At 47.0% G+C, this 26,026-nt stretch overlaps 1 protein-coding gene across 17 annotated transcripts in view; it reads left to right on the top strand.

Annotated features, from left to right (window-relative positions):
• Positions 1-26,026, top strand: part of SGMS1 (sphingomyelin synthase 1) — a 266,380-nt gene that overhangs the window by 216,930 nt on the left and 23,424 nt on the right. For 16 of the 17 annotated variants that reach the window (XM_045081446.1, XM_004764115.3, XM_004764117.2 and 13 more), the window contains 2 exons: positions 11,509-12,297; positions 15,665-15,742. In XM_045081446.1, coding sequence (XP_044937381.1) covers positions 11,687-12,297; positions 15,665-15,742 — 689 coding nt within the window. In that variant the 5' untranslated portion in view covers positions 11,509-11,686. The remainder of the gene's footprint in view (positions 1-11,508; positions 12,298-15,664; positions 15,743-26,026) is intronic. The other variant, XM_004764126.2, reaches the window with a different exon arrangement.

The following is a 26,026-nucleotide window of genomic DNA, read 5'->3' as shown; positions in this document are numbered from 1 at the left end:
ACATGGAAACGTCATCAACCTCGAATGTACCTCTTGGGATGCTCTGTAGTCTGAAACTCTGCACTCCTCCCGCTGTCCACGGAAGTATTAGAAATTTATTTGGGGAAGTAGACTTGAACTTGATTTCTCCTATATGGACCTATGACTTGTTGCTAATTTTGGAATGCCGTGTTATGCTCTGGGGTCATGTTCCCTAAATTAGCTTTCCTTTTACCTCAGTGAGTTACATTTGTTTCTGTAAGTTTAAGTTTAGAAAAGATTGCGTAGACTTTTCTCACCAAAATGGAAGAGTTTTGAGTTCCGTGGTTTTTCTAATCCTCAGGGTACTGTACAAACAAAACAAAACAAAACAAAAACCTTCTTCCTTTCAGATAAGATTTTTATTTTGGATTAATCAGGAAACTGTGGTGTATCCTTTCAGCCTGAGCTGAAACTGAGCAGTCTCCAATTTAAACACTAAAGGTATACTTCAAATTAGTTGAGTCTTACTGTTAGGCGTGGGTCTTCTAGAGCCCCCACTAATTATTAAAAATGGCCAGGGATGCCTGGGTGGCTCAGTCGGTTAAGCTGTTGCCTTCAGCTCAGGTCATGATCCCAGCATCTTGGGATCACGTCCTGCATCCGGTTCCTTGTTCATCAGGGAGCCTGCTTCTCTCTCTGTCTTTGCCTGCTTGTGCATTCTCTCTCTCTCTGATAAATAAAATCTTTAAAAAAAAAATAAAGTAAATAAATAAAAATGGCCATACTTCTGAGTCTAATTATCAGCACACATCTAAGTAAGACTTTTTAACCCCTTCTGGGTGGCAGAAGCATTCTGGGAGAGAAGCAGTTTAGGAACTGAAGTATTAAGCCTTCCAGGACGTTTTCATGGTGTGTGAGACAAGGGAACAATATATTTGAAATCTGAACTTAGGAAATCTTGGGGAAATTGTTACTGCCTATGAAATGTATCAAAATCTTATGGTGCTTTAATTCCGGGCATTTATATACTATTAAAGAGGCACCATGGCTCATTACAGGAGTACGACTAAAAATGCAGTAAAAATTCCATTCGTAGATATCACAGGGGCGGGGAAGGAATCCCCTTTTCTTGTAACTATCTCAGGTTCTTTGGCTGGGGCCCCATAAATTACACTGACAAAACACAGATTAACTAGAGAAAGGCAAACAAGTTTATGAAAGTGTTATGGGGTGTACACAGGGGAGCACTTAGGGATGAATGACTGGAAAGAATGGTAAGAACCTGGGTGAATACAGCATCTTAACAAAAGAACATTGAATTTTCTGAGTAGAGGCAAGACTTGGAGCTTATCCAGGGCAGCAAACGTGAGAAGGCAGATTACATGGGGAAAAGGAATGCAGGTTTCGTTAGGTGGGTTCCTCTGGGCTGAGTCCCAAGTTGTCTCCCGATTCATGTCTGCTGTTCCTGGTGGAGGGGTGGGGGAGATTTTTACAAATTTGTGTCTGGCTTCGGGACAGCTATGAGAAGAGCAGAGAGCATTCTTTGTCTCCGCTTCCTCTCGATTGCCTTCACCTGAAGATGAACCTTCTGCCAAGGCAGCCGATCTTGGGGCTGCATATCCTGCTGTCCTCCACCCCCAAGAACACGGTCTTTGTGCTTGAAGTGTGTGGGGTCTCTTCTGGCTGGGGATGGAAATGCTTGTAAGAGAGGTGGAGGGCGGAGACTGGAAGCAGGTGCAGATTGGAGTAGATGGAAGGAAGTTTGACCAGGATGGTGACAAGCAGTGAGACAGAGCATCCTTCGAGATCGTGCTCCCCTTTTTCTGTTAGAATGATTTTTTTTTTTTAAAGTAGGCTCCACGCCCAGCACAGAGCCCAACTCAAGGCTTGAACTCACGACCCCTGAGGTTAAGACTTGAGCTGACTGAGATCAAGAGTCTGATGCGTAACCGACTGAGCCACCCAGCGCCCCTCAGATAATTTGTTAATACAGAATAGTAATAGCAGGAACACATCTTGTATTTTCAGCCATGCTTCTTGGACATTTGACAGATGCTTTCCATCTGGCTGGTCACATCCCCTTAAGTTCCAAGAAATCTGTTTTCTCTTGTGCCCTCATGAACTTTACTACTCACACATGGAACTTCCTAGCTTCCGTGTTGGGTGTTTTTTCCTTTTTTTTTTTTTCGGTTCTCTCTCTTTGTCTTTTTTTACTGAGAGATTTTATTCTAACTTACTGTATAGCGAATTTTTTGTATTTACCGTGAATTCACAGAGAGCTTTTTTTAAAAAAATTCTCTGGATGCCTTTTTGTGTGTGTGCCATTTTGCTCATTGTACCCGTTTGAAGATATGAACCTTAGTTTTTCTTAACATTGTACTTCCCTACTTGGTCTGTGTCTTCTGTGTTCTGTTTTGTTTTAATCTCCGCTTTCATATTTATCAGAGAGTTTCTTTAGACGTCTGCTAATTTTTACTTGTCTGTTCATATTTTAAAGGAAGCACTAAAAGTGCTGTCTGGAAGCACTTTTCATGAATCTTGTTTGTTTGGATTTCAGCACAAGATGGTCTGCGTTCTTATAAAATGTCTGGGGTTCAGAAAACGTGGAACGGCTCACCTGTCTGGAAGTTTTCATCCCGCAGCCAGTACTGTGGGAGCCAATAAGATAAAAGGGTTAGGGCAGGGCTGACTTACTAACATCTGTTTGCATCTGTTTTACTTAGTCCCTGTTCAGTGCAATGCCCCTGCTTTCTTTTTTTTTAAAGATTTATTTATTTGAGAGAGGAGTAGATGGAGAGTGAGAGAGAGAGAGAGAATTCCAAGCAGACTCCACACCAAGCAAGGAGCCCAACGTGGGACTTGATCCCAGGATGCTGAGATCATGACCTGAGCTGAAATCAAGAGCTGGGGCCCCATGATGCCGCTGCTTTCTGGTGCTGCCTACCCTGGCGACTGTTCATCCCCCCTTCCACAGAAGGCGGGTCCAGGCTTCTCAGCTAGGGGCAAGGGTGGGGGTGGTTCGGCTGCATGCAGTGAGCAGCTGGAGGGGACTGCTTAAATGGTCTTTCAACCAGCCCTTATTTTTAGCTCCACCTTCACCCCCATCTTGCAAGGTCCCCGTGCCACCAGCTTCCTCGTCCTTTTAAGGCTTCTCACTCTTCCTGGTTCTGGGCTGAGGTCCTGCTCCCTGGTCCCCTCCTCTCCTTGCCTCTTCTGTTTCCTCTTTTTCAGAAATCCCTGCACGTTCGTATCGGGGGAGCTTGAAGAGGCAGTGGAAACTAACACATATGTTCAGTTAGACACCTTTTTTCAGTCTGCATCATCTTTTGATCGACTGCATGTACTTTTCTGCCCCTCCCCCGCCGCACAAAAAAACCCCAAGACGATACGGCTGCTGGGTGCCATGAGCTTGGGGTTTGAGAAAACCTGTCCCTTGCCTTTAAACACAGTAAGCAGGTAACCCCTTACACATTTGCCCATTTCTTGTCCTCTTATGAGCCCCACTTAACCCTTTGTTCTCTCCCCTTCCTCCTGGGGCACCAGCGTGCACCTTCTTTAAACACACCTGTCTTTGTTCCCACTAGGGCTGGTTCCTTCTGTAAGGTTACAACTTGCCTTGGCGTCTTTTGTGTACTCCCTTCACAGCCTCTTCTAACGTACTTTATTTTCTCAAGTTCATGGTCTGGCACACTTCCTGTTTGTTGCACCTGCCAAAGTTCTCCTTCGTGGTGGATTATTTCCTCATGTGACTGGTAATTTTCAATTCTTGTTCATCCTTGGCTGAGATGACTTCTTCCGTGGGAATGCTGTGAACTCTTACTGATGGAGGGTCCCTAAGTGCTGTTTTGTAGTTACTTGCCTTATGTATTTGCGTTAATTTGTTGGCTTGGAACCCACACCACACGAGTCCTTTGAGTTTGAAGTTTGCATTATTGTGTATTGATCTCACACGCCCAACTTTTCCAGTCCTAGAGGGATTCTGGTTTAATTCAAGGTTTTAGTTCCAGTTGCCTGTCTGGATCTGGGCTCAGGCCATGTCCTCTGCCCTTGAATCTTAAAAGCCCAGGCCCTGGCAACTAGGATCTACAGCTAGTATCCCTCGGGGCTCCGTGTGTTGGCTTCTTATGTTTCCCACTCTGGCTTTTAGTACATGGGAAATCCCCTTTCTGTACTTGGCCACTCATTTTTGTATTAAAATTCCCACAGTTACATTTATGTAGGTTTTTATGTGCTGGATGTACAAAGAGGTACACATCATTGGGTCCATCTCTGCATTCTTTCCTTAAAAATTATTATTTATCTGAGAGAGAGAGAACATGTATGTGCACATGTGTGCACACAAGCAGGGGGAGGGGCAGCGGGAGGGGCAGGCTCCCCTCCCCACAGGAAGCCTGATGCAGGGTTTGATCCCAGGACCCTGATAGCATGACCTGAGCCTAAGGCAGAGGGTTAACCTATTGAATCCTCTGGGCACCCCTCTTTGCATTCTTTTTTATTCACATGTTCAGCAAGCATCTATTAAAGTACATAGTGTGTGTTAGGCTCAAAAGAGTCAAAGGCAAATGAAACTGGGCTTCCTGAAGGCAATAATCCTACAAGGATGAATGTAGGAGATATGAAGGGCCTTATGGGCAGAAAGCACAATTGGGGAGGTGTACGATGAATGTTTGTGAGGAAAGCTTCTACCCACTGGAGCAGGGTATAGCCCAGGTCCACTGTTTGCAGGGCAAGGCCATAAGGTAGAGAAATCCCGGAGGTGGAAAGTAAAGCAGAAGCAAATGGGGAGCTTTTCCCAGGCCTCGTGGAGCAGGTGAGATCACCACTGTGCATGTCAGTTGGATGCGAGAGCCAGTGGACCCTGCAAACATTGACGATGCCCCCAGCATTCTGGGGTGCTGCTACAGTGAGTCTGGGTTCGAGGACAACAGGTTGGCCAGATGAATATTAAAATGTCCTGCTGGTTTCAGACATAGGTGGTTATTAATCAGTAAAGTAGAAGTAGATCATCTTCAGAGTTTTGGTAGTTGGGTTCTAAGAAAAACGCCAGGGGAAAGCCGTAGTGATTACTCATCATTAGAGGTCTGCAAGGTTTTTCTTGTAATGACAAGAGGGCAGGGTTTCCCAACGGTCTTTGACATTTGGCCGTAGATACCTAGATAGATGCGCATTGAAAATCTAGATGATGAAACAGTTTTAATTCTAATGGTTTGTTGTTGTTTTCTCTCTGGAATGATTGGAAGTATCTGAGACAGAAATTTCTTGATGCACTTGGGTTCCAGGATTTGAGCTTTATCTTTGTAGATGGTCTGCCTCATCTCCTGGGACCATTATGTTTTGAAAATCTGAAGGACTTGGGGAGTTAGTTACATACAGGAGGCAAAGGTTCCAATTACTTGGAGAAATCTGCAGGCGCACTTCTTATTTTGAAAGAAAGGTAACATAGGAAGCGTCTGTGTTTAATCTTAGAGTGCAGCATCCATGTTTAAAAACATAGATAATGCTCGAATAAACACAAGCAGTATGCGTTTATTAGGGAAATTAAAACACTGAAAAAAATTAAGCAATTAATTTATGATTTCATTGTCCAAAGGCAACAGGAGTTGATATGTGCCTTCAGCCTTCTTTCCTCTGAATAGTTTTGATACATGTATGTTTACAAAAATGGTATTCTTGTCTCCTGTAGCCTGTTGAGAGACAAAAGTATACATATGTATCACAACAGCTATAGAAATCTAGTCCTGGATTAATGGAGGCTTAGTATTCTGTTGTATAATACTGTATTTAATTCTCCCTGTGTAACTTTCAGGTGGTTTCTAATTCTTGGCATAATAAATGATACATTGAATTTTCTGGCTACAAAAGGTTTATTATAGTCTGTCCCAGAACGACTCAAATGGAAGCTCAAGGTATGGGAAGAGGGATTAGCTGGTCTTGCTGGTAGTGTAGGGCTCTCCTTGAAATGGATGACACGGTTCTAACCATCCAGAAAGGAACAGAACCATGATATGTAGCATGAAATTGACATGGCCAGTTTCCTATTATTATTTCCTACATACTGCTTTCATCAGCAAGGACTCTTCTCTTTCCCTCTGGAACATGGTGGGGCTACGAGCACTGCATAGGTCATTTTAGGGAGGGGCCACGTAAAGGGAGTTGTTCAGTTGGTTAAGTTATAGGGCAGCTGCTGAGAAAGAATAGGTGTCAGATACTGTGAAATCTAAGTGTCGGACATGGTGAAATAGACAAGGAGTGGAGGGGGGCAGGAGGATGGCACCAACTGAGGGGGGCAGCCTGAACAGCCCCTAGCCCCATCTTTCTCCCATCTCCGCAAAGTCAGGCGGCGTAGACCTTATTCAGGGAGCCACTGCTTACGGGACAATTTTGTTTGCTACTCAGAGTTGACTCTGGAATTGTGAACGCTGCATAATACCAATTTAAAAGGACCATCTAAAGGTTAAGGCATCACGAGCTATCTAAAATTCTTCCACTGCGGATTGAAGTTAATATGCAGGTGTTTCAGCTGAAACTGTGCACTTGCTCTCAGTTTTATGAATTCTGCCTATTTAGGTTAACTCTTTGCATGTTAACCACAGTAACAACAAAAATCTAAAGCTAATGAGATTGGAGGAAAGCATTCCAGAGTTCCCCAGATTGAGTTAGAGGAGAATTGGGACTCTTGTCTCCTGAGTATTGGAGTGGACTGCGTTGCCCTAGAAGGTCTGATAGTCACTGCTGCCTTTTATGGAAGGTTCTGGGGATGCAAAGACCTTTTTCTGGACTTACTCTTTTTACTGAAAGCAGTTCATGTATTTCAAGATAATGTCGGTTTCTGATTCGTGTTACTCATTAACAAAGCACCCACAGGTAGTTTCGTGTTAGAGGTCTGAGCTCCACACTCCCCCAGTTCTGATCTTGACTGAGTTGATTATTTGAGCTAGGAGAGCAGACTTCACATATAAAGCCCATGTTACTTCTCTTGTTTTTAAAGATTTGATACAAGAAGCAGAACGTTTAACTCAGAGTGTGCTTCTAAGACTAATTGTGCAGCACACTACTTTCTACTCTGATTTACCACTACCAGCAGGTAGAAACATCTGGAACTTTGCTATAGTTTCTCCATTGAACTGGCAGCTAAGTTCACTCAGTCTTGGGTACACTGTGCCTTAAAAAAATTGTAAAAATACAATTTTTAATTTCATGGCACTTACTTTAAAAGTTCCTTGACTCTTCAAAGAATAAATAATATTCAGTATAAAAATTTCTTCCATTTTTATGTCTTGCTTTATGTTACCCACAGTACTGTCAGCTGTGCATAAATTCCTTAAACTAATATGCAAGAAGCAGATGGAATAAATTCTTCCATTTTAGGAGACTGAGGCAGTGGGATTGGAATAAAGTACTGAGCAGTTATTAGAACTCAGACGTTCTGAGCAGTTGCTTCGTGGGTATGCTACCCATTTTCTGGCATTTGAATTCTTGGAAACTTGAGTTCATTGTTTAGTTGATATGGTAGCTTTGTGTTAACACAACAATGTTTTATTTCTAGACAACGGCAGACAATAAGATAATATAGTAGATTCTTTTGGGATAGGGAGAAACACATATTCATAAAATATTTAGTTCTTTTGTTTGGTTAATGTTTTGTTTTCGTTACCAGGATAATTGCTTTAACCTGTTTTTCTGATTCTAGAGAGCTGGCTTTGATAATTAGCTATAAATAGTTCATAGTGTGTTGTGGCATATTGTCTGATGGGTTTTATGATATTAAAGCTTAAAATACCTATTCTAAGAACTGGAGCCAAATTGTTTTAGCACATTTATTTTTCACTCAGTTGGGGTCTCCTAGAAGCCCCTGCTGCATTAGAATGTATAAGGCCTATGTGTTGTTGTCCTTGCCCTTAATCCTATAGGACTCTGTAGCTATTTTTTGGTTTTTGGTTTTTGTGTTTTTTTGTGGGTTGTTTGTTTGTTTTTAAAGGTTGCTTAGACTGCCCTTCACTCATGTGCACATCTGTGAATATTTGCAGTGGGCGGCCCTGGAAAGCATGGTGGGTTTGTCTCCGGGGCTAACTCTGCTATGCCGGAGAGTTTAGACACTGCACAGTCTCACTGGACTTCACCTTACTTATGGCTGAGACTTGTAAGTGAACAAGCCCTCCAGCTTCTTTTCCATTGCTCATATTCTGGTACTGGGGAATATCAAGATTTTACTCTCTTACGACTTCCGAGTTCTGAGTACCAAGTCTGAGGACTTGAGCTATGCATGGTTTCTGAACATTGTCCAGTAGTGGATTCAGGATGGCTTTTCAGGCCGGAGGTGCTGGTGGTAGTGGTTTTGAGCTCAGCCTAACCTACAGTCTTCTGGGTCTAGATGTGGAAACACTTCTCAGAAATGCTGCAGTGTCTTTGATTCTGTTCTGAAGCGAGTGTGTGGGACCTGGAGGAAGTGATTCTCCCACCTCTCCTCCCACGGCCAGGCCTGGGGTCTTAGTCAAGTCCTGCCCATGAGCCATGGCCTTTGACGTTCCGAGTACGTGCCAAGCACTTACTTCCAGAGAAGTGACCTTTTCCCCTTTTATACGATTTTGGCATCATCTGCACGAAAATAGCATCCATACCTTTATTTTCAAGCTGCAAAGCTTGCTTGAAAAACAAAGGTTTGCCTTCTCGTGAAATCTGGAAGGCTCTTTGAACTTGTGTGGTGGAACGATTGGGCTTTTGGAAGGGGCAGCTTCAATCCGTATTCACGAGACGTTACTGCAGGCCTAGTCGGGTGTCAGGAAGAAAGCAGGATGTTACCAGAAGAACAAGACAGATTTCTTGGAGTAATGAATAGTTTTCATTCCTTCTCCCTGATGGGAGCCTCCTGGAGGAGCAGCCAGCAGGAAGCTGGGTGAGGCTGTACTTGATCCTGTTTTCCAGAGGAAACTGAGGCTCGGCAGGGCTCGAGGGCTCTAGCAAGGAGGGAGATGGCCGAGTTGGGTCTCAGCTGCTGGCTCCCCATCTCACACGGCTGACACGCATCGTAGCACTGGTTACACAAGCCAGTTCCTGGGCATCATCGCAGACACTGGTGGTGTCGGGATGCAGGAGGTGACAGGGCTGGGAACCATCTGCAGGACTGAGGGAGGACGTGGCACTTGTTGGAGAGGAAATGGAAAGTGCCAACGTGGCTCTTAGGGAGCCGACCCTGTTTTGGCCTAGTTATTGGTGGGAGCCACTGGCCTATCTCACTGTGTCTTTGGAGTAACTCTCACCGTCAGCAACTCCCTGCTGGATGAGTTCTGTATGGTTAGCATTCCTTCATCTGTGTGTGTGTGTGTGTGTGTATGAGAGAGAGAGAGACACACACACACACACACACACACACACAGAGTGAGTCTGATTAGAGTCCCATATCATCTCTGACCATGTGCTGTTTTCCTGTTGTAAAGATGGTGAGGTCTTAAGAGGAGATTATCTGACAGTTTGCTCAGCAGAGAGAAGTGAAATAACACATTGGCATTGGTCTGGTCTCTGTGGTTCTGAGGGGTTTCCCCTCCTGGTAGACTTAGACTTCCCACATAGGCCGGAAGAAGCAAGGAACCTACCTGAGAAGCCCGTTCATTCCCTTGGGCCTGAACATCCCACCAGGAGTCTCTCTTTCGAGCTCTCATAGCCGCTTTGAGGTGGGCAGGGTTCCCTGGGCTGATCTGCTGAGGAGTGTTTAGGGCAAGACCCAGGGTGTGATGCCAGGAGATCTCCTCTCCCGCAGGACCATCTGGTTGGACTTCCATTTGGCTTGTGTCCTCTGGCCACCAGGTGGTCCTAGGGATGACCCAAGCTCCTCTAGGGTGTCTGTCAAATGGCCACAGTCCACTCCGGTTTCATATTTCTGAAGAATGCCCACCTTATGTTCCTTGACGATCCAGATTGTTCTGAAGCAGTTTTCAGTATCAGTGGCATTTCCAGTAGATTTTGTGTTCTCTTCCACTGTCTACATGCTGACAGATGTGAGGGACATCTCTTGAGATATGAACAGATATTGAGTGAACCCCTGCTTTGTGAGTTATGCAGGTGCTCGAGACCACAGCCCTTCCACCGTCACTCATGGTCTCCTGAGGGGGGTGGGTGCAAACAGACATGTTACAGAAAGCACTGGAACAGCAGCATACACAGAAGGAAGAACACCCAACCTTTTTGCAAAGTCTGGGTTAGCTTGAACTTTATTGCCATTTCATTGGTTGTTATTTGATGGGGAAATTGGGAGTGGACATCTGTCCATTTTTATTCCCCAATCAGATTTGGGGTTCGGTAGAGCGGAGCCTGGGTCTCATTTGTGCCAGTACCTCCCAGTTTGCTGACGGGAGTCACTGGGGAGGTGGCCAGGAGGACAGACTCCGTGACATCCATTTGAGAAATCCTGCTACCCAGTTTACCTCCTGGAGGATTTTCTAGAGCTTCTAATACACTAATACATGCTGCCCTCTCTAGAAGATGCTCTAGTATGCAATTCCTCAGACTTAACTCGGATTTTTAATTTTTTGAAAAGAGCATTTTATCAGATGATTATTCTACAAGGCATACGAAAGAAATACTGCCAATACTGATTTCTAGCCATGAACCCTACAGATCTGTGCAGGCGTTTTTGTAGTTAATACAACATTCACCATATGAGGGGAAGAAGTTAAGCTCACTCTTAAGGTGTTCTCACAGTGAGAGTAGACAGTAGCTCTTGGATAGGATAGAAAAATTGAGAAAGGAGAAAAAGGATGTGGGATCAACAGACTCCTCTCAGTGCTGGATTTAGGTATGGTTTTTAAAGCACCGACAACAGCCCTGTGAGGGGGTATTTGAATCTTTTCCTTTCACAGATGAGTAAGCTACAGCTCACCCGGGGGTTACCCGTGGGAGATCTTGAGTCAGATTATGGTCTGGCTTCTGCTGATGACATATTTCACTAACCATGGTGATCTGTTACAGAACTGGGTCTTTGTTCTTAACTTTCTTGTTTTAAATTATAAGTGTTGCAAAAGTTGTACATGTTTATTAAAGAAAAACAGGTGAGACAAGAGTAGAATATGCCCCGCATGGAGGAAAAAGGGATTCATTGGTATTTTTGCATGTTGTTGGACCAGATGGTCCTGAGGCTCAACGTTTCTGTGATTCTCTCCTATATCTGTTAGGTTGCTCTGTTTTATGTACACGTGAAAACATTTCTCCACCGGCTAGAATGGTAGATGAGGCAAATTTGCTGCCTGATTTCAGGTTATCTCAGTGAGCAAGTGAGCGTGGAGGGAGCCCCTGAGCCATCCGAAGTCCTGTTGCATTATTGCTTAGGCAACACGCCTTTGAAGAGGCTGTGATAGGGTCATGGGGGGTGTCCTCTGCTGCTCCTTCGGGGAAGGCCAGCCAGGGAGCCCGCAGTCCCTCGGGCCAGTGAGGGCGGGACAGACGTGGCCTCCGCAGGGGCCGGGTCTGCGTCCTCCTGACGCTCACGCTCTGGGCCATGCACCCTGCGGGGATGGGCATGCAGCCCCCTCCTGACTGTGTCTTTTGCTTCCGCAGAAGGAAGACGGCCGGGGCGCCATGAGGTGAGCGCGCCGGCCCCGAGAGCCCCCGAGAGCGGTGTGCGGGCTGCGGGAGCGAGAGCGGCCCCGCACGTCTGGCCACGCACGTCCCCGGCATGAGGCCGGGCAGCATGGGCGCGCCGCCGCGGGACCGCTGACCCCCGCCCGCCGGGACCATGAAGGAGGTGGTGTACTGGTCCCCCAAGAAGGTGGCAGACTGGCTGCTGGAGCACGCCATGCCTGAGTACTGTGAGCCCCTGGAGCACTTCACAGGCCGGGACCTGATCGGCCTGACCCGGGAGGACTTCACGCGGCCACCCCTATGCCGCGTGTCGGCCGACAGCGGGCAGCGGCTCCTGGACATGATCGAGACGCTGAAGGTGGAGCAGCACATGGAGGCGCACAAGAACGGCCACGCCAACGGGCACCTGGACGCAGGTGCAGCCGGCCCCGGCCCCGGCCTCCAGGCCAAGCCCAACGGGGTGCCCAACGGCTACAGGAAGGAGATGATCAAGATCCCCATGCCAGAGCCCGAGCGCTCCCAGTACCCTATGGAGTGGGGCAAGACGTGCCTGGCCTTCCTGTACGCACTGGCCTGCTTCGTCCTCACCACGGTGATGATCTCGGTCGTCCATGAGCGAGTGCCTCCCAAGGAGGTGCAGCCCCCGCTGCCGGACACATTCTTCGACCATTTTAACCGGGTGCAGTGGGCCTTTTCAATCTGTGAAATTAACGGCATGATCCTCGTAGGACTCTGGCTAATTCAGTGGCTACTCTTAAAATACAAGTAAGTAAAGCGACAACTGTGGGACTCTGGGGCTGCAGGGTGGGGGGGGTCTGCCTTGCAGACCTCCGATAGTCATTGTTTGGAAACGAACGTTTTCAAGCAGTAGGAATCAAAGCATACTAGCTCCTTTTTAAATTCGGATTTACCATGTGCCCTGTTGAACTAGCGAGAGCTCTGGCAGTTGTAAGAAAATGCTGTGTTTACTGCATCCTATACCTGTTTGGTATAGGATTCCTACAGAGCAGTGACTGGGGTTGTGGAGATGATGTTCTTCTGTTTTCACAGGGAGGAGAACCCTCATGGAGCACAGGCTATCGAATCACAGAAAAAGTACCCAAACTCGGGATCATTAACCTGCCAAATAAATTGTGGACAGTCGGCCTGCTGGCCGTGTGGCTGTCCCCGCGCAGGCTCAGACAGTGGGCCCTTCGGCAGGGCGTATTTAAAGCTGTTTCACACACAGAATGTGGAACAGCGGTTCCAGAGGGCTGGGGGCCGTGGGGAAAGACGTTCTCAAGAAACGACTTGTTTAGGCCCATGGACTGTGGACAAACCTGCATGGCTTTCTGCCTTCTAGAACGTGTGCCACTTAACATGTGGCTGTTGCATTGCGGTTTCTTAGGATTTTAAACGGGCACATTTTAGCTTCAGGTAGATCCACTTTATTATTATTATTATTATAACTGATTACTTTAACCTTTATTTTTTAATTAAATACATTAGTCTAGTAGTTCCAGGATACAAAATTAACCAGTTCTGAAGTGGTTAATGATAACAGCACAAAGATCAGTCCTTCCTTGGGGGACAGTCCCCTCCCTGATGCCTCTTTCATAAGCCGCATGGCTCTGTCCAAGGACAGTGGGACATGCTCCATGTTCTGCTTGCTCTTTAAACCAACCTGGTTGTCAAACAGGGGCTGTAGCATGGCGCTTGCTGAGCCTCCAGCCTTGAACGAGTCTCTTTGGTAGGACCCTACCAGGCCAAAGCTATGTCCCAAGCTCTGAACTCCATGCAGACCCCGTCCGGCAAGCTCTGTGTTGGGTTGCTTGGGGCCGACTAAGCGCCAACATTGTTCTCCTCCTTGGTGTCTGCTTTTCCCCGTTAGTGGACTGTCGCTGTGGCTTTTGTGCATGGGAGCTGGGAATGGTGTGTTGAGAAACTGCACTTGTGTCCAGTGGACTGTGTTTCACGACCCGCAGTACGGTTGAATGTTAAGGAAATCCTCTTAAATCAAGAAAACAAACTGCAGACTGAGAGTCTGCACCGAACTTGATCCAAGAAACGAGTTTTTTCCTGGAATGTGTTTGCACCTTGAAAATTCGATATCCACAATTTGGAAATGAGCACAGCACCTGACTGGGCACTGGGAAGGGGCTGTCAACCTTTATAAAGGAAGTTGTTTAAGTGGATGGTATTTATTTTGGGGTTGTCTTGTCTTGTCAGTGCAACAGTAAAGCTAAGTTTAAAATAGAAACCGTGATCTGGGCTCTGTTGATTGGGTAGAAGACTTTTTGGTGTTTTGTTGGCTTAGTTTTAACAGGCTAGTAGGTAGGATAGCGTTGAAATGTGAGGTGCTCAGAATTTACTATATTACATTCTTTTAGCCACCAAACTTCAGATCTGCTTTTGATTTCAAACTTTTTTTTCTCCCCTGAAAGCCCTTTAGAAAAGAATGCCAGTATGTTTTGCTTTACAAAGGCAGGGTCAATTCAAACTATGTTTTCTGGGTTTTTCCCTGATTTTTGTTGTTTTGTGTATTACGGGTTTGTTTTCTTTTCTTTTCATAAAAATTTGCATGTGCAAGAGAATAATTTACTGCCCTAGAATAAAACATTATCTGTCAGTCATATTATGTGCAAATTCAGATGTGTCACAGAACTGTGACTTTTATTTTACTTTTTTTAGAACTGTGACTTTTAAATGACGTCTTATTCTAGGAAGTGTCCTCACAATAGGGCTTGTTTCTTCTTCTTTTTTTTTTTTTTTTTTTAAGATTTATTTATTTATTTGACAGAGAGAGAGAGAGATCACAAGTAGGCAGAGAGAGGGGAAAGCAGGCTCCCCGCTGAGCAGAGAGCCCGATTCGGGGCTCTATTCCAGGACCCTAGGATCATGACCTGAGCCAAAGGCCGAGGCTTTAGCCCACTGAGCCATCCAGGAGCCCCAGGCTTGCTTCTTTTAAGCAGATTACTCTTTATGTTTCTCTCCGCTGGGACTTCTCCTCAGACCAGTAGTGATTTCATGTTTTACTGGTATTAACGGCCAGTGCCATAGTCATTTGGGCATTGAAATGATGCAGCCGCCTTAAGCTGTGAGTCCGTTGGTTCACACCTTGGGCAGAATCAGGCCAGTGCATGGCTGCAGGGCCGCCTGGGTCCAGCCCCCGTCAGGCCCCAGTGTGCCAGTGATGTGGGCCAGTCTCTAAGTCCCCAGAGCTTGTTTTTTCTCACAGATATAATAAGGGCCTCCTAGTCTAGATGATACCTGTTATTCTGTCCAACTGTGTTTTGTTTCAAACATGATCCAATGGACCAGTTACGTTTAAAAAGTACTAGCTGAGGAGTGGTTTTTGACCAGAAGACATCCAGCTCAAGATTCTCTGAAGTCTTCTCTCGAGTTTCCCCATTGGCAGGAGACGGACGCAGGAAGGGGAAGCCAGCGGTCACGATCATCCAGCCCCATCCGCCTCCTGGGGCACATCCCTGGCTCGCCGGCTCCTCCCTGGGGAGGCCCCTCTTCAGCGAATGTGACACAGCAGAGAAGGGGGGGAGGAGAGATTGAGATTGACAGCCAAGCAGCCCGTGTAAATGAGCTCCTTTCCCTGGCCCTCATCAAGATGATAAGGATGCTTCCTAGGGTCAGACCGCTCGTTTCCAGTCATTTGGCTCTTGGCACTTCTAGTTGTGGGATATTCTCTCGAACAGAGCTGACATCTTACTCTGTGCTTGTCTGCCGCATCTTGCCCTCTCTCCCCCGTCTCCCCCAGAGGTTTGCCCCTCAGGAGCACAGCTCACTTGCTCCCAGGAGTTAAGCTTGTTTGGCCAGTAATTCCCCAAGGGCATTTGACTTTGATTCTAAGAGTCTCTGAGCCCTCAAAGGACTCAGTCTAGTCCTTCCTGCTTCTGCATCGTGGGCTTCTTAGAGAATTGGAGACTGAAGCTGGAGAGGATAATTTATTGAGCACTGAGGTCACTGAAATTTGGGCCAGTAACAAGCCCTTCAGCCAGATGTGTATATATGTATCTGTACATACACATACATTCATGTGGGATTTCCGTGGCATTACGAAGTGGAAAACTACAATAATGCCCATCTTTGGGAACTTTTTGATTTTTAAAATTGTAAATAATGTTGTTTCCCCATTTAGAATTGGACTTTCAAGCCACCGACTAGGAAAAAGCCCTGGGGAGTCTCTGCATTTGTGTCAGACTTCACTGCAAAACAGGTATCCCTTGTTTTTGGAAAGCATGACAAAGCGTATGTTAACCTTACTCATTTGGTAAGGGCTCCTTGTGCGTGGCCGAGAGGTCGCTCCCACGGCATGGGACCCATGTGGCTGAGTTCTGTCAGGACGGCGTGAGTCCCCGACAGAGAAGAAGGTCAGGGAGCAGGGTTGTGGAATTTCTGAGTTCGTTCAGGGTCCTCCGGCCACCAGAAAAAGCACTGTGACCTAGACCCACGGTCACAGGTGCCACAGACTCCACTTATCCCCCACCGAGTCACCGCGCTTCTCTTCCAGCTTCCTCCCTCCTCCCAGGTGGGCAGTGGATTTTCCTAGAAACCTACAATGTCTTCTTTCCTCCCATGCCAAGAATCCTTGCGTTCTGACCCTCTGACTTCAGGTTCTTCACTTCTTGTGTTCCCGTGTCATGCTGGGCGCTGGGTGCTCTGGGGGAGTCCCTGCCCTGTTCCTTAGCGTGGATTCAGACTCCTTTGTAATCTGGCCCTGGTCTGTCCCCACCTCCTGTCTGACCCCTCGGCTCGTTTCCCCAGAGCTCATGTCACTGTGCTTTCTGCTCCTCACTCAGTGTGAGGGTTGAAGTTCCTCCAGGGAAAAGCGTCTATCCCGCCTGTCATTCATCTTTATGCCCCACTGCGGGGTACCGAGGCTGGGCTAATGGGGAGGGATGGCTGGCTTCGGGTGCATTTGGGGTTCCCTCTGTTTTCCAGTCACAGGGCCAGCTGCCACTGTAGAATTTCTCATAGGAGATTTTGAGGTCTCTCTGTGAATCCTGAATTTTCTACAGAATTGAATGAGGAGATCGAATTCACTAATGGGAGTTCCCAAAACCTTGTTTGAATATGTTTTACTTCAAAGTCCAGTCACGTTTGTATCCCAGTAGCTGTTTTCTCCTGTGGCTACTTTTGGATGAGATGGTTGCCTAAAGGGAGTTGCATGAGTCTGCCGGGTTTGCGGGTGGGGACAGGTTAAGGACGAGTTAAGTGTTGCCAGATGTATCGGCCGTTGGCGGAGAAGAAAGGGAGCCGCTGGGTAGCTGAGATGCAGAGTGGAGTCGAGTTGAAAGAGCTGAGTGGTCGAGGCCCTTGGGGCCCGGCGTAGAACATTCCAGCATAAACGGTGGCAAGGAATTCCAGAGACCACAGCCACGGAGTAGGTTTGGAAGTCGATGGCATCCCAAGGGGTAGAAGGAGCAGAAGGGGGAATGGTGCTCACAGACCCGCTGAAGAGCTGCCACAACCTCTGTCTAGAGGAGCTTCTGGGGCCGTGCTCCTCTGCGGGAAGGAGCCTGTGTGGGGTCCCAGTGTGGCTTTTCCGGGGTCGTGCTCTGAGAGCCCAGACGGGGACCCCTGGGTGGCTGGTGGCAGTGTGTATGTTTCACGCTCAGAGACCACTCTGGGAAGGGCTTCTTTTGTCTTTCATCCTTGATGAACGCTCTGGCTTTGAGTGCCTTGTTCACCAGGAGGGTATCTGCCAACCTAAGGACGTGGGACAGCATCACCTCTCCCCTGCAAGAGGGGTCTCGTTTCCCACAGTGCCCCTGTGTTCGTGGGCAGCTGCTGCCGTCTGATGTGGACTCAGCTCGTGCGGGCTTGTGTCTCACTCCGTGGGCTGGGCTGACTGGGAAGGCTGGCTCATTCCTTTTACTCCGTTTTAACTCCACGACTGTTCACAGTAAGCGGATTGGATCAGAGGACTCCTGTCTCTCCCCCTCTGACATGGTTACTGTCCGCCGCATCCTTGTTGTTTTCAGGTCTCCGATGGCTGCAGTCAAGTTTTTCACAGCTCAGCGTGTGGCACACCTGACCGGAAGCTGGCCATCCCGCTCCCATGCAGTGTGGGCCATTCCTCACACTCTGGGGGAGGGTTGCCTTTACTGTAAATGGACCTCGTCCTGAGCACCACGAGGCTGGTCTGTCGTGGGTCGTCAGGACGTCTTTACGTTCAGTTGTCGATGGAGAGTGATCGAGGGCGAGGCAGCGGCACTGAGCACAGCAGAGCGCGGGAGTCGTCTTCTGGCGGGTCCCTGTGCAGCCTTGCAGTCACATGGCTCCTTATTTGACAGGTCAGCTGTCGTGTTCCTCAGTCACACTTCTCCACTGAGGACTGCTGACCAGGAGTGCCCAACCTTACTTTCTTGCTTTCTGTTTCCAGCAAGTTCTCTCCTCCTTTGATTCTGACCCCTGACCCCATGCCTCTCCCCCTACCCCCCGACCCCCACAAGCCATCTGGGCTGAGATCCTGTTTCCTTTCCTTCTCTGGGGCCTTTCCCTGTCCTGTTATCATCCTCTGTGACCCTGACCTCCCAGGCTTGTACAGGCCCCTGCTCCCCCTCCTCCAGTGTGGTCATCCATCAGCAAGGAAGGAGCGTCACTCCAGGAGCTGGGTGAGGGGACTCACTCCCCTGCTCATCCTCACTTCTCGTTCCCACTGTAGCTGTGGGCTCCTCTTATTTCCTCATTTTTACCAGGTTGGATCTCAAGACCTACATGCTAGTCTAGGTCCCAGGAATTGTAGGGAAACTAGATTCACCCCAAGGAGCTACCTAAATTCAGGAACCACAGCAATTTAGGTTTGAAGTTAACAGAAACGTTGTAAGAGGCTTTTCTTTTCTTTTTTTTTTTTTATTAATTAATTAATTTTTTTAATTTTTTTTTTTTATAAACATGTATTTTTATCCCCAGGGGTTCAGGTCTGTGAATCACCAGGTTTACACACTTCACAGCACTCACCAAAGCACATAGCCTCCCCAATGTCCATAACCCCACCCCCCCCTTCTCCCAACCCCCCTCCCCCCAGCAACCCTCAGTTTGTTTTGTAAGATTAAGAGTCACTTATGGTTTGTCTCCCTCCCAATCCCATCTTGTTTCATTGATTCTTCTCCTACCCACTTAAGCCCCCATGTTGCATCACCACTTCCTCATATCAGGGAGATTATATGATAGTTGTCTTTCTCTGCTTGACTTATTTCGCTAAGCATGATACGCTCTAGTTCCATCCATGTTGTCGCAAATGGCAAGATTTCATTTCTTTTGATGGCTGCATAGTATTCCATTGTGTATCTATACCACATCTTCTTGATCCATTCATCTTTTGATGGACATCTAGGTTCTTTCCATAGTTTGGCTATTGTGGACATTGCTGCTATAAACATTCGGGTGCACGTGCCCCTTTGGACCACTATGTTTCTATCTTTAAGGTAAATACCCAGTAGTGCAATTGCTGGGTCATAGGGCAGTTCTATTTTCAACATTTTGAGGAACTTAGCAAACTCAACACCCAAAGAACAAATAATCCAATCAAGAAATGGGCAGAGGACATGAACAGACATTTCTGCAAACAAGACATCCAGATGGCCAACAGACACATGAAAAAGTGCTCCATATCACTCAGCATCAGGGAAATACAAATCAAAACCACAATGATATATCACCTCACACCAGTCAGAATGGCTAAAGTCAACAAGTCAGGAAATGACAGATGCTGGCGAGGATGCGGAGAAAGGGGAACCCTCCTACACTGTTGGTGGGAATGCAAGCTGGTGCAGCCACTCTGTAAGAGGCTTTTCAACCAACTCGGGAGAAAGGGGGAGAGAGCGAACAGAAAGGTACATAAGGATAATACACATTTTCATTTGTTAATTTTATTTATAACACCGGGAGAAAAGGAAGTCCCAGCAGCTTCCCCACAGGCAGTTTAGATGAGAAACAAAAAGGAAACAAAAGTTACCTGTCATGTTGCCAGACATAAACAGTGAGTTTATAACCTTTCTGATATTTTCCTGTGTACGCTCAGATATGTATAATATATATATGACTGTGGGTTTTGTTTGGTTTGGTTTTTTTAAATGCGGAGCCCCATGCGGGGCTCGAACGCACGACCCTGAGATCATGAGCTGAGCTAAGAGTTGGACACTTAACCGAGTGAGCCACCCAGACGCCCCTATACGAGTGTGTTTTTAAATAGTATTATATTTGCCTTCTACTTTATAGCATACCCAGGGATGGCCTCTTTCCCCGCTTCTCTTAAAAATCCATTAGGGATGATCTGCTGTAGAAGTCACCACGTCTGTCCCCCACCTGCCTGTCCTCATGGCTATGGAGGCAGCCACGCGCTTCATTACGAGGTAAATCCTACTGGTGGCAGATCACCTGGGCCTCAGGCTGCTCACTCTCCTGAGCGAGTTGCGGAATGACTGTGGTGGCACAGCTTCCTCCCCTGGGAAATGGGGGTCCTGCAGTAGCATCTGTCTCAACATCGTCACGCACATGGAGGGAGGTAACATGTAGGACGTGCCTGACAGCGTCCCACCACACGCCCTGTTCAGAAGGGGCATCCCTGCCCTTCCTCGCTCTCAGGCCTGATCCCCCATTCTTGAGATTGGGGGCCTGTGAATCCCACCGGGGCTCCTGGCCATCTCTGTTGCTGCCCTCGGTCTCTACTGTCCCCTCTCAGCTAGGCCAGCCAGGAGCCTCCTGCCAGTCACTGTGCCATTTTTCAGCTTAGTAGATCACCCGTGTCACTCTCTGAGTAAGTTGGTGGATGTCCCCCTTCTCCCAGCGCATACACTTTGGAGACCAGAAGGCTGGTGGCGACCGGGGAGGTCCTGCCAGCACTCTACCCTTCCCCCTCCTCATGCTCAGCAGACGTGCACATGCTGGCCTCTCTCTGGAATGTTGTCCTGTCCCGTCCTGTCCCCGTGTCATCATCGCCTGCCCCCCGGGCCCCGTGACAGCCTCGTTCAGTTTTACTGTTTACTCTTACCGAACATGCTCTGTGTTTACTTGCTTACCTGGATTAAATGTAGATCATCACATCTACATTTATTACTTACTTATCTTGGTTATTGTCTGCTTCCTCCACGAGCAAGCTCACACCACGGGGCAGGTTCTGTGTCCATTGTGCTCCCCCATATACTGCCAGTGCCCACAATGATGCCTAGCGCCTGTGTTCTTACCACATGAGTAAACAGGTCATAGCAGCAGCTCGCGTCGCAGGAGTGTTGCCCTGTGCTAGTTACTGGACCAAAAATTCAGTAAGTGTTCGCCACTGCTGCTGGTAGATGTGCTTATTAAGGTTTTCGAAACCCTCTGTGAAAATGAGAGTGTGTTACTTTTCAGGTTAATCCGTTAGCCCCAGGGCAAACATGAATTGTCTGTTCCTCTAGTGGTGCAAACCAGCCCCTGAGTTAGGGGATTTGAGGTGGTATGTTCTGGTGCAGGAGAGATCTGGCGGTACATGTATTGTCTGTGCATCACGTATGTACACATACAGCTGTTCATGTAAAATCGGGTGTACCAGGTATGTGTTTGTGTTATATATGCACATACAGGTGGTTGCGTGTGCTGTACTTATAGGCACACGTATATACGTACTCAGATATGTATTCATTTTTGTTACTAGCCTGAAAACAGCAAAGCCCCCTTGACTTTAATTCTTTGTAGCTCTTTCAAGTAGATCATGTTGATGTTATCGTTCAGTAAAATTTTTTCTTGATGTTAAATCCACATTTAATCCAGGAAGTGATATATTTTTATAAAAAATGGGTTGAGTGGGGACAGTTTTGTCATGTGATCTGTTCTTTGCAGATTCCCTAAACCAGCGTGGACCATTTCCTGCACTTAATTGACAACTGTATTACTGCACATCTTTTACCTGGGGCTGAGAAACTGAAGCTCTAACCTTTTTTTCCCCTTGCCTTGACAACTTTGTTAGTAAAAAGAGCAGCTAATTGAAAGTCTGGACACAAGGGCCTGTTGCAGTTCTTATTGACTGACTCTGCCCCCAGGCTAGCCTTTAAACTCTTCACACCCTCATTTTTCCATCTGTAAAATGGGACAGTAATAGACGCTAAGCAGGAACATGGTTAAAATAATCAGCACCGAAGATTTAAAAAGCCAACTCAAAGAGATTTTACAAGGCATGTGCAGACACGTGTCTGGGATGGGTCCAGGGACATGTCTCATTTTCCTGATTGACAGAGGGTGCCGTCCACCCCGTGTAGGGCACATAGGAAGTACTACATGAGTTCTAGGTCTCCCAGGAGAGATGTATGTTGACCCTTTGTTTTGCAGCATTTATTCCTTCCTTTTTGTTTTTTTCACAAACCATTCCTTGGAATCCTCTTTCCTAAAGTACTGAATTAAGCCACCTGGAGCAGCTGAAACCCCGGTGGGGACGGCGAGGAGACGGGCAAGGAGGATGAGGACCTGGTCCCCAGGCGCCAGGGGTTTGCAATCCTGCTGGGATGAAAGCGGTGATCTTAGCAAATGTACATTTCACTATACGTGCCAACAGGCTGCAGAGCAAGCATCAGTGCAGATTAATTCTGGCCAATCTAGGAAAGAATTGAAAGTAGAAACGTTTATGGAGAGAGACAGGAAGGGCCTGTCCGAGGGAGTAAAGAAGCAGATGTCTGAGGCACAGAACCAAGTGTCTACAGGTACCGTCGGGAGTCTCCCCAGGACGGCAAGATGAGGCCGGCAGGGCTGTGTTGAAGAGCTTCCTCCTGTAGAAGGGGTGAGACACTCTGTTGCCAGTGGTGGTGCCAGTGGCATGAATGAAAATACCACAAGGTAGAACCAAAGTTCTGAAGTGATTTGGAGGATGGAGTGGGACTGTCCCTTTGGGGACATCTGGAAGGCTTCATGCAGAAGTGGCATTTGGGGTGGATGGGGAGGGTGGTAGCAGCCAGGATCATGGGAGAGGTCAAGGAAAGAGATCTGGGGCAAAAGCAGGAAGCTAGGATCTGAGAGAGTAAGTGGCTCTTTTGCCCAGGGCGGTGGGCTTTATGTTTGCAAGATAAGACAGGTAACGGGGTCAGGTTGAGGGGCGTTTGAGCTCAGTGGGAGTACTGAGCAGTTGTCATAATCCAGGGAAGCCAAGGGCTCGTAGCAAGGAAGTACAGCGAGGGGAACACATTTGAGAACTCTGTGGAGGGAGCTTCAGTGGCATATGGGACATTTACGTGGGGTGGTGGTGGGGAAGAGCTTGAACTAGGAAGCCGAGATGGAGCGCACCAGGGAGCTTCTCCAGGGGCCCGTCTCCAAGCCCCGAGTGATCCTGGGAGTCCAGGTCCTACCTGAGGAGGGAGGGACTTGGCAGTGTAGGTTCCGAGAGCACCAGCAACACTGGGCTGAACTTGAGTCTGGAGGACGTTGCGGAGAGCGGTGGAGAGGAGGTGGAGAGAGGTGGCCACGCATCCGGGTCTTCTGGGCTTGGAAGAGGATTTGGATTCTATTTAAAGTGTATTTGGGGGGCACTTGGGTGGCTCAGTGGGTTAAAGCCTCTGTCTTCAGCTCGGGTCATGATCTCAGGGTCCTGGGATCGAGCCCCGCATCAGGCTCCCTGCCAAGCAGAGAGCCTGCTTCCTCATCTCTCTCTGTCTGCCTCGCTGTCTACTTGTGATCTCTGTCAAATAAATGAAATCTTTAAAAAAATAAAAAATAAAGTACATTTGGCAACCACTGAAGGGTTTCTTTGTTTAAGGTTTTATTTGATAGCACAAGCAGGGGGAGTGGTGGAGGGAAAAGGAGAAGCAGACTCCCTGCTGAGCAGAGAGCCCAACATGGGGCTCGATCTCAGGACCCTGAGATCATGATCTGAGCTGAAAGCAGTTGGTTAACTGACTGAGCCACCCAGGCACCCCCATTGAAGGGTTTCAAAGGACACAATCTGTTGATCTGTTTCCAAAAACTGATGTTGGTGGGTCTGTGTGGAATGGATTTTAGGGAGGCATGGGTGGAATTAGGGACAGCAGGTGGGAGAAGGAGAAGTCCAGGTGAGATAGAAACTGAGGTGTGGCTGCCATTTCGGATGGACCAAGTAGACACAGGCTGTAAGTGCAGCTGAGCGCCATCTGCAAACAGTGACGGGAAGTGGGCACATTTCATGTTAGCAATCTAGAAGGGTTTCAGTAGTCTCATAATTAACACAGTTATTAAAGTAGTATCAAAATTCTTATTTTAGAGAGTTGTGCCTTATGAAATACCACCTACAACACTGAGAGTGAAAAATCTTGAGTTACATAGATTTTCCTTTAAAGATTTTATTTATGTGAGAAAGAGAGCACATGCCTGTGAGCAGGGGATACAGAGGGAGAGAGAATCCCAGACAGACTCCTCAGAGAGCGTGGAGCCTGAGGCCGGGCTTGGTCTCACAACCCTGAGGCCGTGACCTGAGCTGAAACCAAGAGTCGGATGCTTAACAGACTGCCAAGACTGTGCCACCTAGGGCACCCCTGAGTTTAAATAAATTTTTAAACATAACTTAAAAGTGTTAGGATGTCAGCTCATCTCTAAGTACACACGGTATCGTCTCAGGTAAAATTAGGATTTCCTCACAGTCCGACACCGTTTCCTGAGTCTTTCTGTGTTGTGTGATATATTTATACAGCAGCTTGCACTCAGAACCTCAGTTTTCCCATCTGTGAAACAGGGTCATGTTGCGTTGCGGGTGACTTTAAGGACTAAGTGGCACAGCGCTCAGCATAGAGGAGAAATTTGGCAGAACCCTAGCTGCTTAATAACCGCTTGGAAAAACCCCTCCTTAGCATTTCTTTGATTCGTAAGGAGGAGATGAGGCAGCCTTTTGCTGGCGAGGAAGCAGAGTTCCAGGGAAAGTAAACAGGACTGCCCAGGTCACCACGTGAGCCTTTGTTAGAGGTGGAGCTAGTGCCTGTGTGGCGATGCGCTTCCATGCTGTAGCTGGTCCCCGGACCTGAATGAGGCCCTGGCTTCCATGACTGTGCCAGAGCCAGGGGTCTTCCTGACTCTCTGCCCACCAATACGTGTGCTCCCTCTTGTTTTTTGCCTCTGGGTTTAGGATTACTGCTTCGTTCCGTTGCTGTGTGTCAGGGCCTGTGTGTTCCCCAAAGCCAGGAGCTTCCATAAAGAGCTTGCCGATCAGGTCTGAGCTCAGAGAGAATTACTCTCTGTTTTCTGGCTGTGGATTAGTTGCAAGAGACAACTTGTGGGAAACGAAAGAACTTTCTAGTACTTAAATTTTACACAGTAGTGTGGTTGTGGTTATTTTTTCCCCCATTCTTTTTCTTTAGAATTTTAGATCATTGTGCCGAATGCCATAAACAATGTCCTGCTGCTAGTTTTGGTAGTATTTAATCAGGTTTTGAGCACATTCTCCTTTTTAAATACGGATGTTAAAATGTTTAATAATGTCACCTGTTCTGGCCTTAACATGCTCTTCTAACGAGTCTTTCATAGCTATCTTTAAAATAGTAACACTTTTACTCTTGTTTCCTTATTATCATATTTAACAAATAAGGATTTTTCTCCCCCTCAGGAAAAGTAGTTAAGAGCCTATTACCCAAATCCTTGCAAGACAGATAACTGAGGCCAAGTGCAAGTCTCCCCCAAGGTCCCGGTCATTGGACAGTGTGCGGGGCTGGGGAGCAGGCTTCTTTCCAGCGTGAAAGGAGAGTGGACCCCATGTCAGAGAGCCCCAGTGTGGTTTAAGAATTACAGCAGCATCCTCTTCTGTCATTCACTTCATCTCTTGTAATATCTCATTAACACGTCTTCTCTGGCGTCTTGTTGCCTTGTCACATTTTCAACAATTTTAACCCTTTAAAAAAAAAACATGTCTTCTTTTATCATCCCAATTTTTGTCTATGTGCTGCTGGGGCCAGCACACGCACCTTGAACTTTTAAACCTCTGAGTAAGTAAAAATTGTAATGCATGAAATTCTTTGATGAAGAAAATGCCTTAAGTGCGTACAATTCTTCGAAACACTTTTATAACCTACTTTTTTTTAAAGCTTGTGCGAGGAGATCCTGGTTTAACATTATATATTGAAGCTATTCTAAGATTAATTTTTAAAAGATTAAGTAAATGCCAAAGATAACATTCTTGCAAACAGCTGCTCTCAACTTGTTAATATTGATGAAGTCACATGATAAAGTCACTTGACATTTTTACATCAAGTCATAGAATAATTGTGGCTGAATCTTCCGCGTTTGTTACTTTAAAAAATTTTTTTAATCTGAATTGTAATCTTCACCCAAGTGGACTGATAGTGGTCACCTTGTTTGTCTTTCCCCAAAGAGATAATAGATCCAGATAAACGTTACCGCTTTTTGTCTTAGATCTTTTTTGTGAGGTTCAAGTGAAATTGCAAATAATTTGTTTGGACGGGCAGGAGGGCTAGCGAGGGCATTTTCTTCTGAAGAGAGATGACCCTTCTATCTCACAATGGAAAATTCACTTTGGTATTTTGAGTATTCTTGGTCAGACATTACAGAGTCTATAGCA

Source organism: Mustela putorius, unplaced genomic scaffold, assembly GCF_011764305.1.
Source record: "Mustela putorius furo isolate JIRA1106 unplaced genomic scaffold, ASM1176430v1.1 tig00000577_pilon_pilon_pilon, whole genome shotgun sequence".
NCBI lineage: Eukaryota > Metazoa > Chordata > Mammalia > Carnivora > Mustelidae > Mustela > Mustela putorius.
This window is presented reverse-complemented; position numbering and strand designations above follow the sequence as displayed.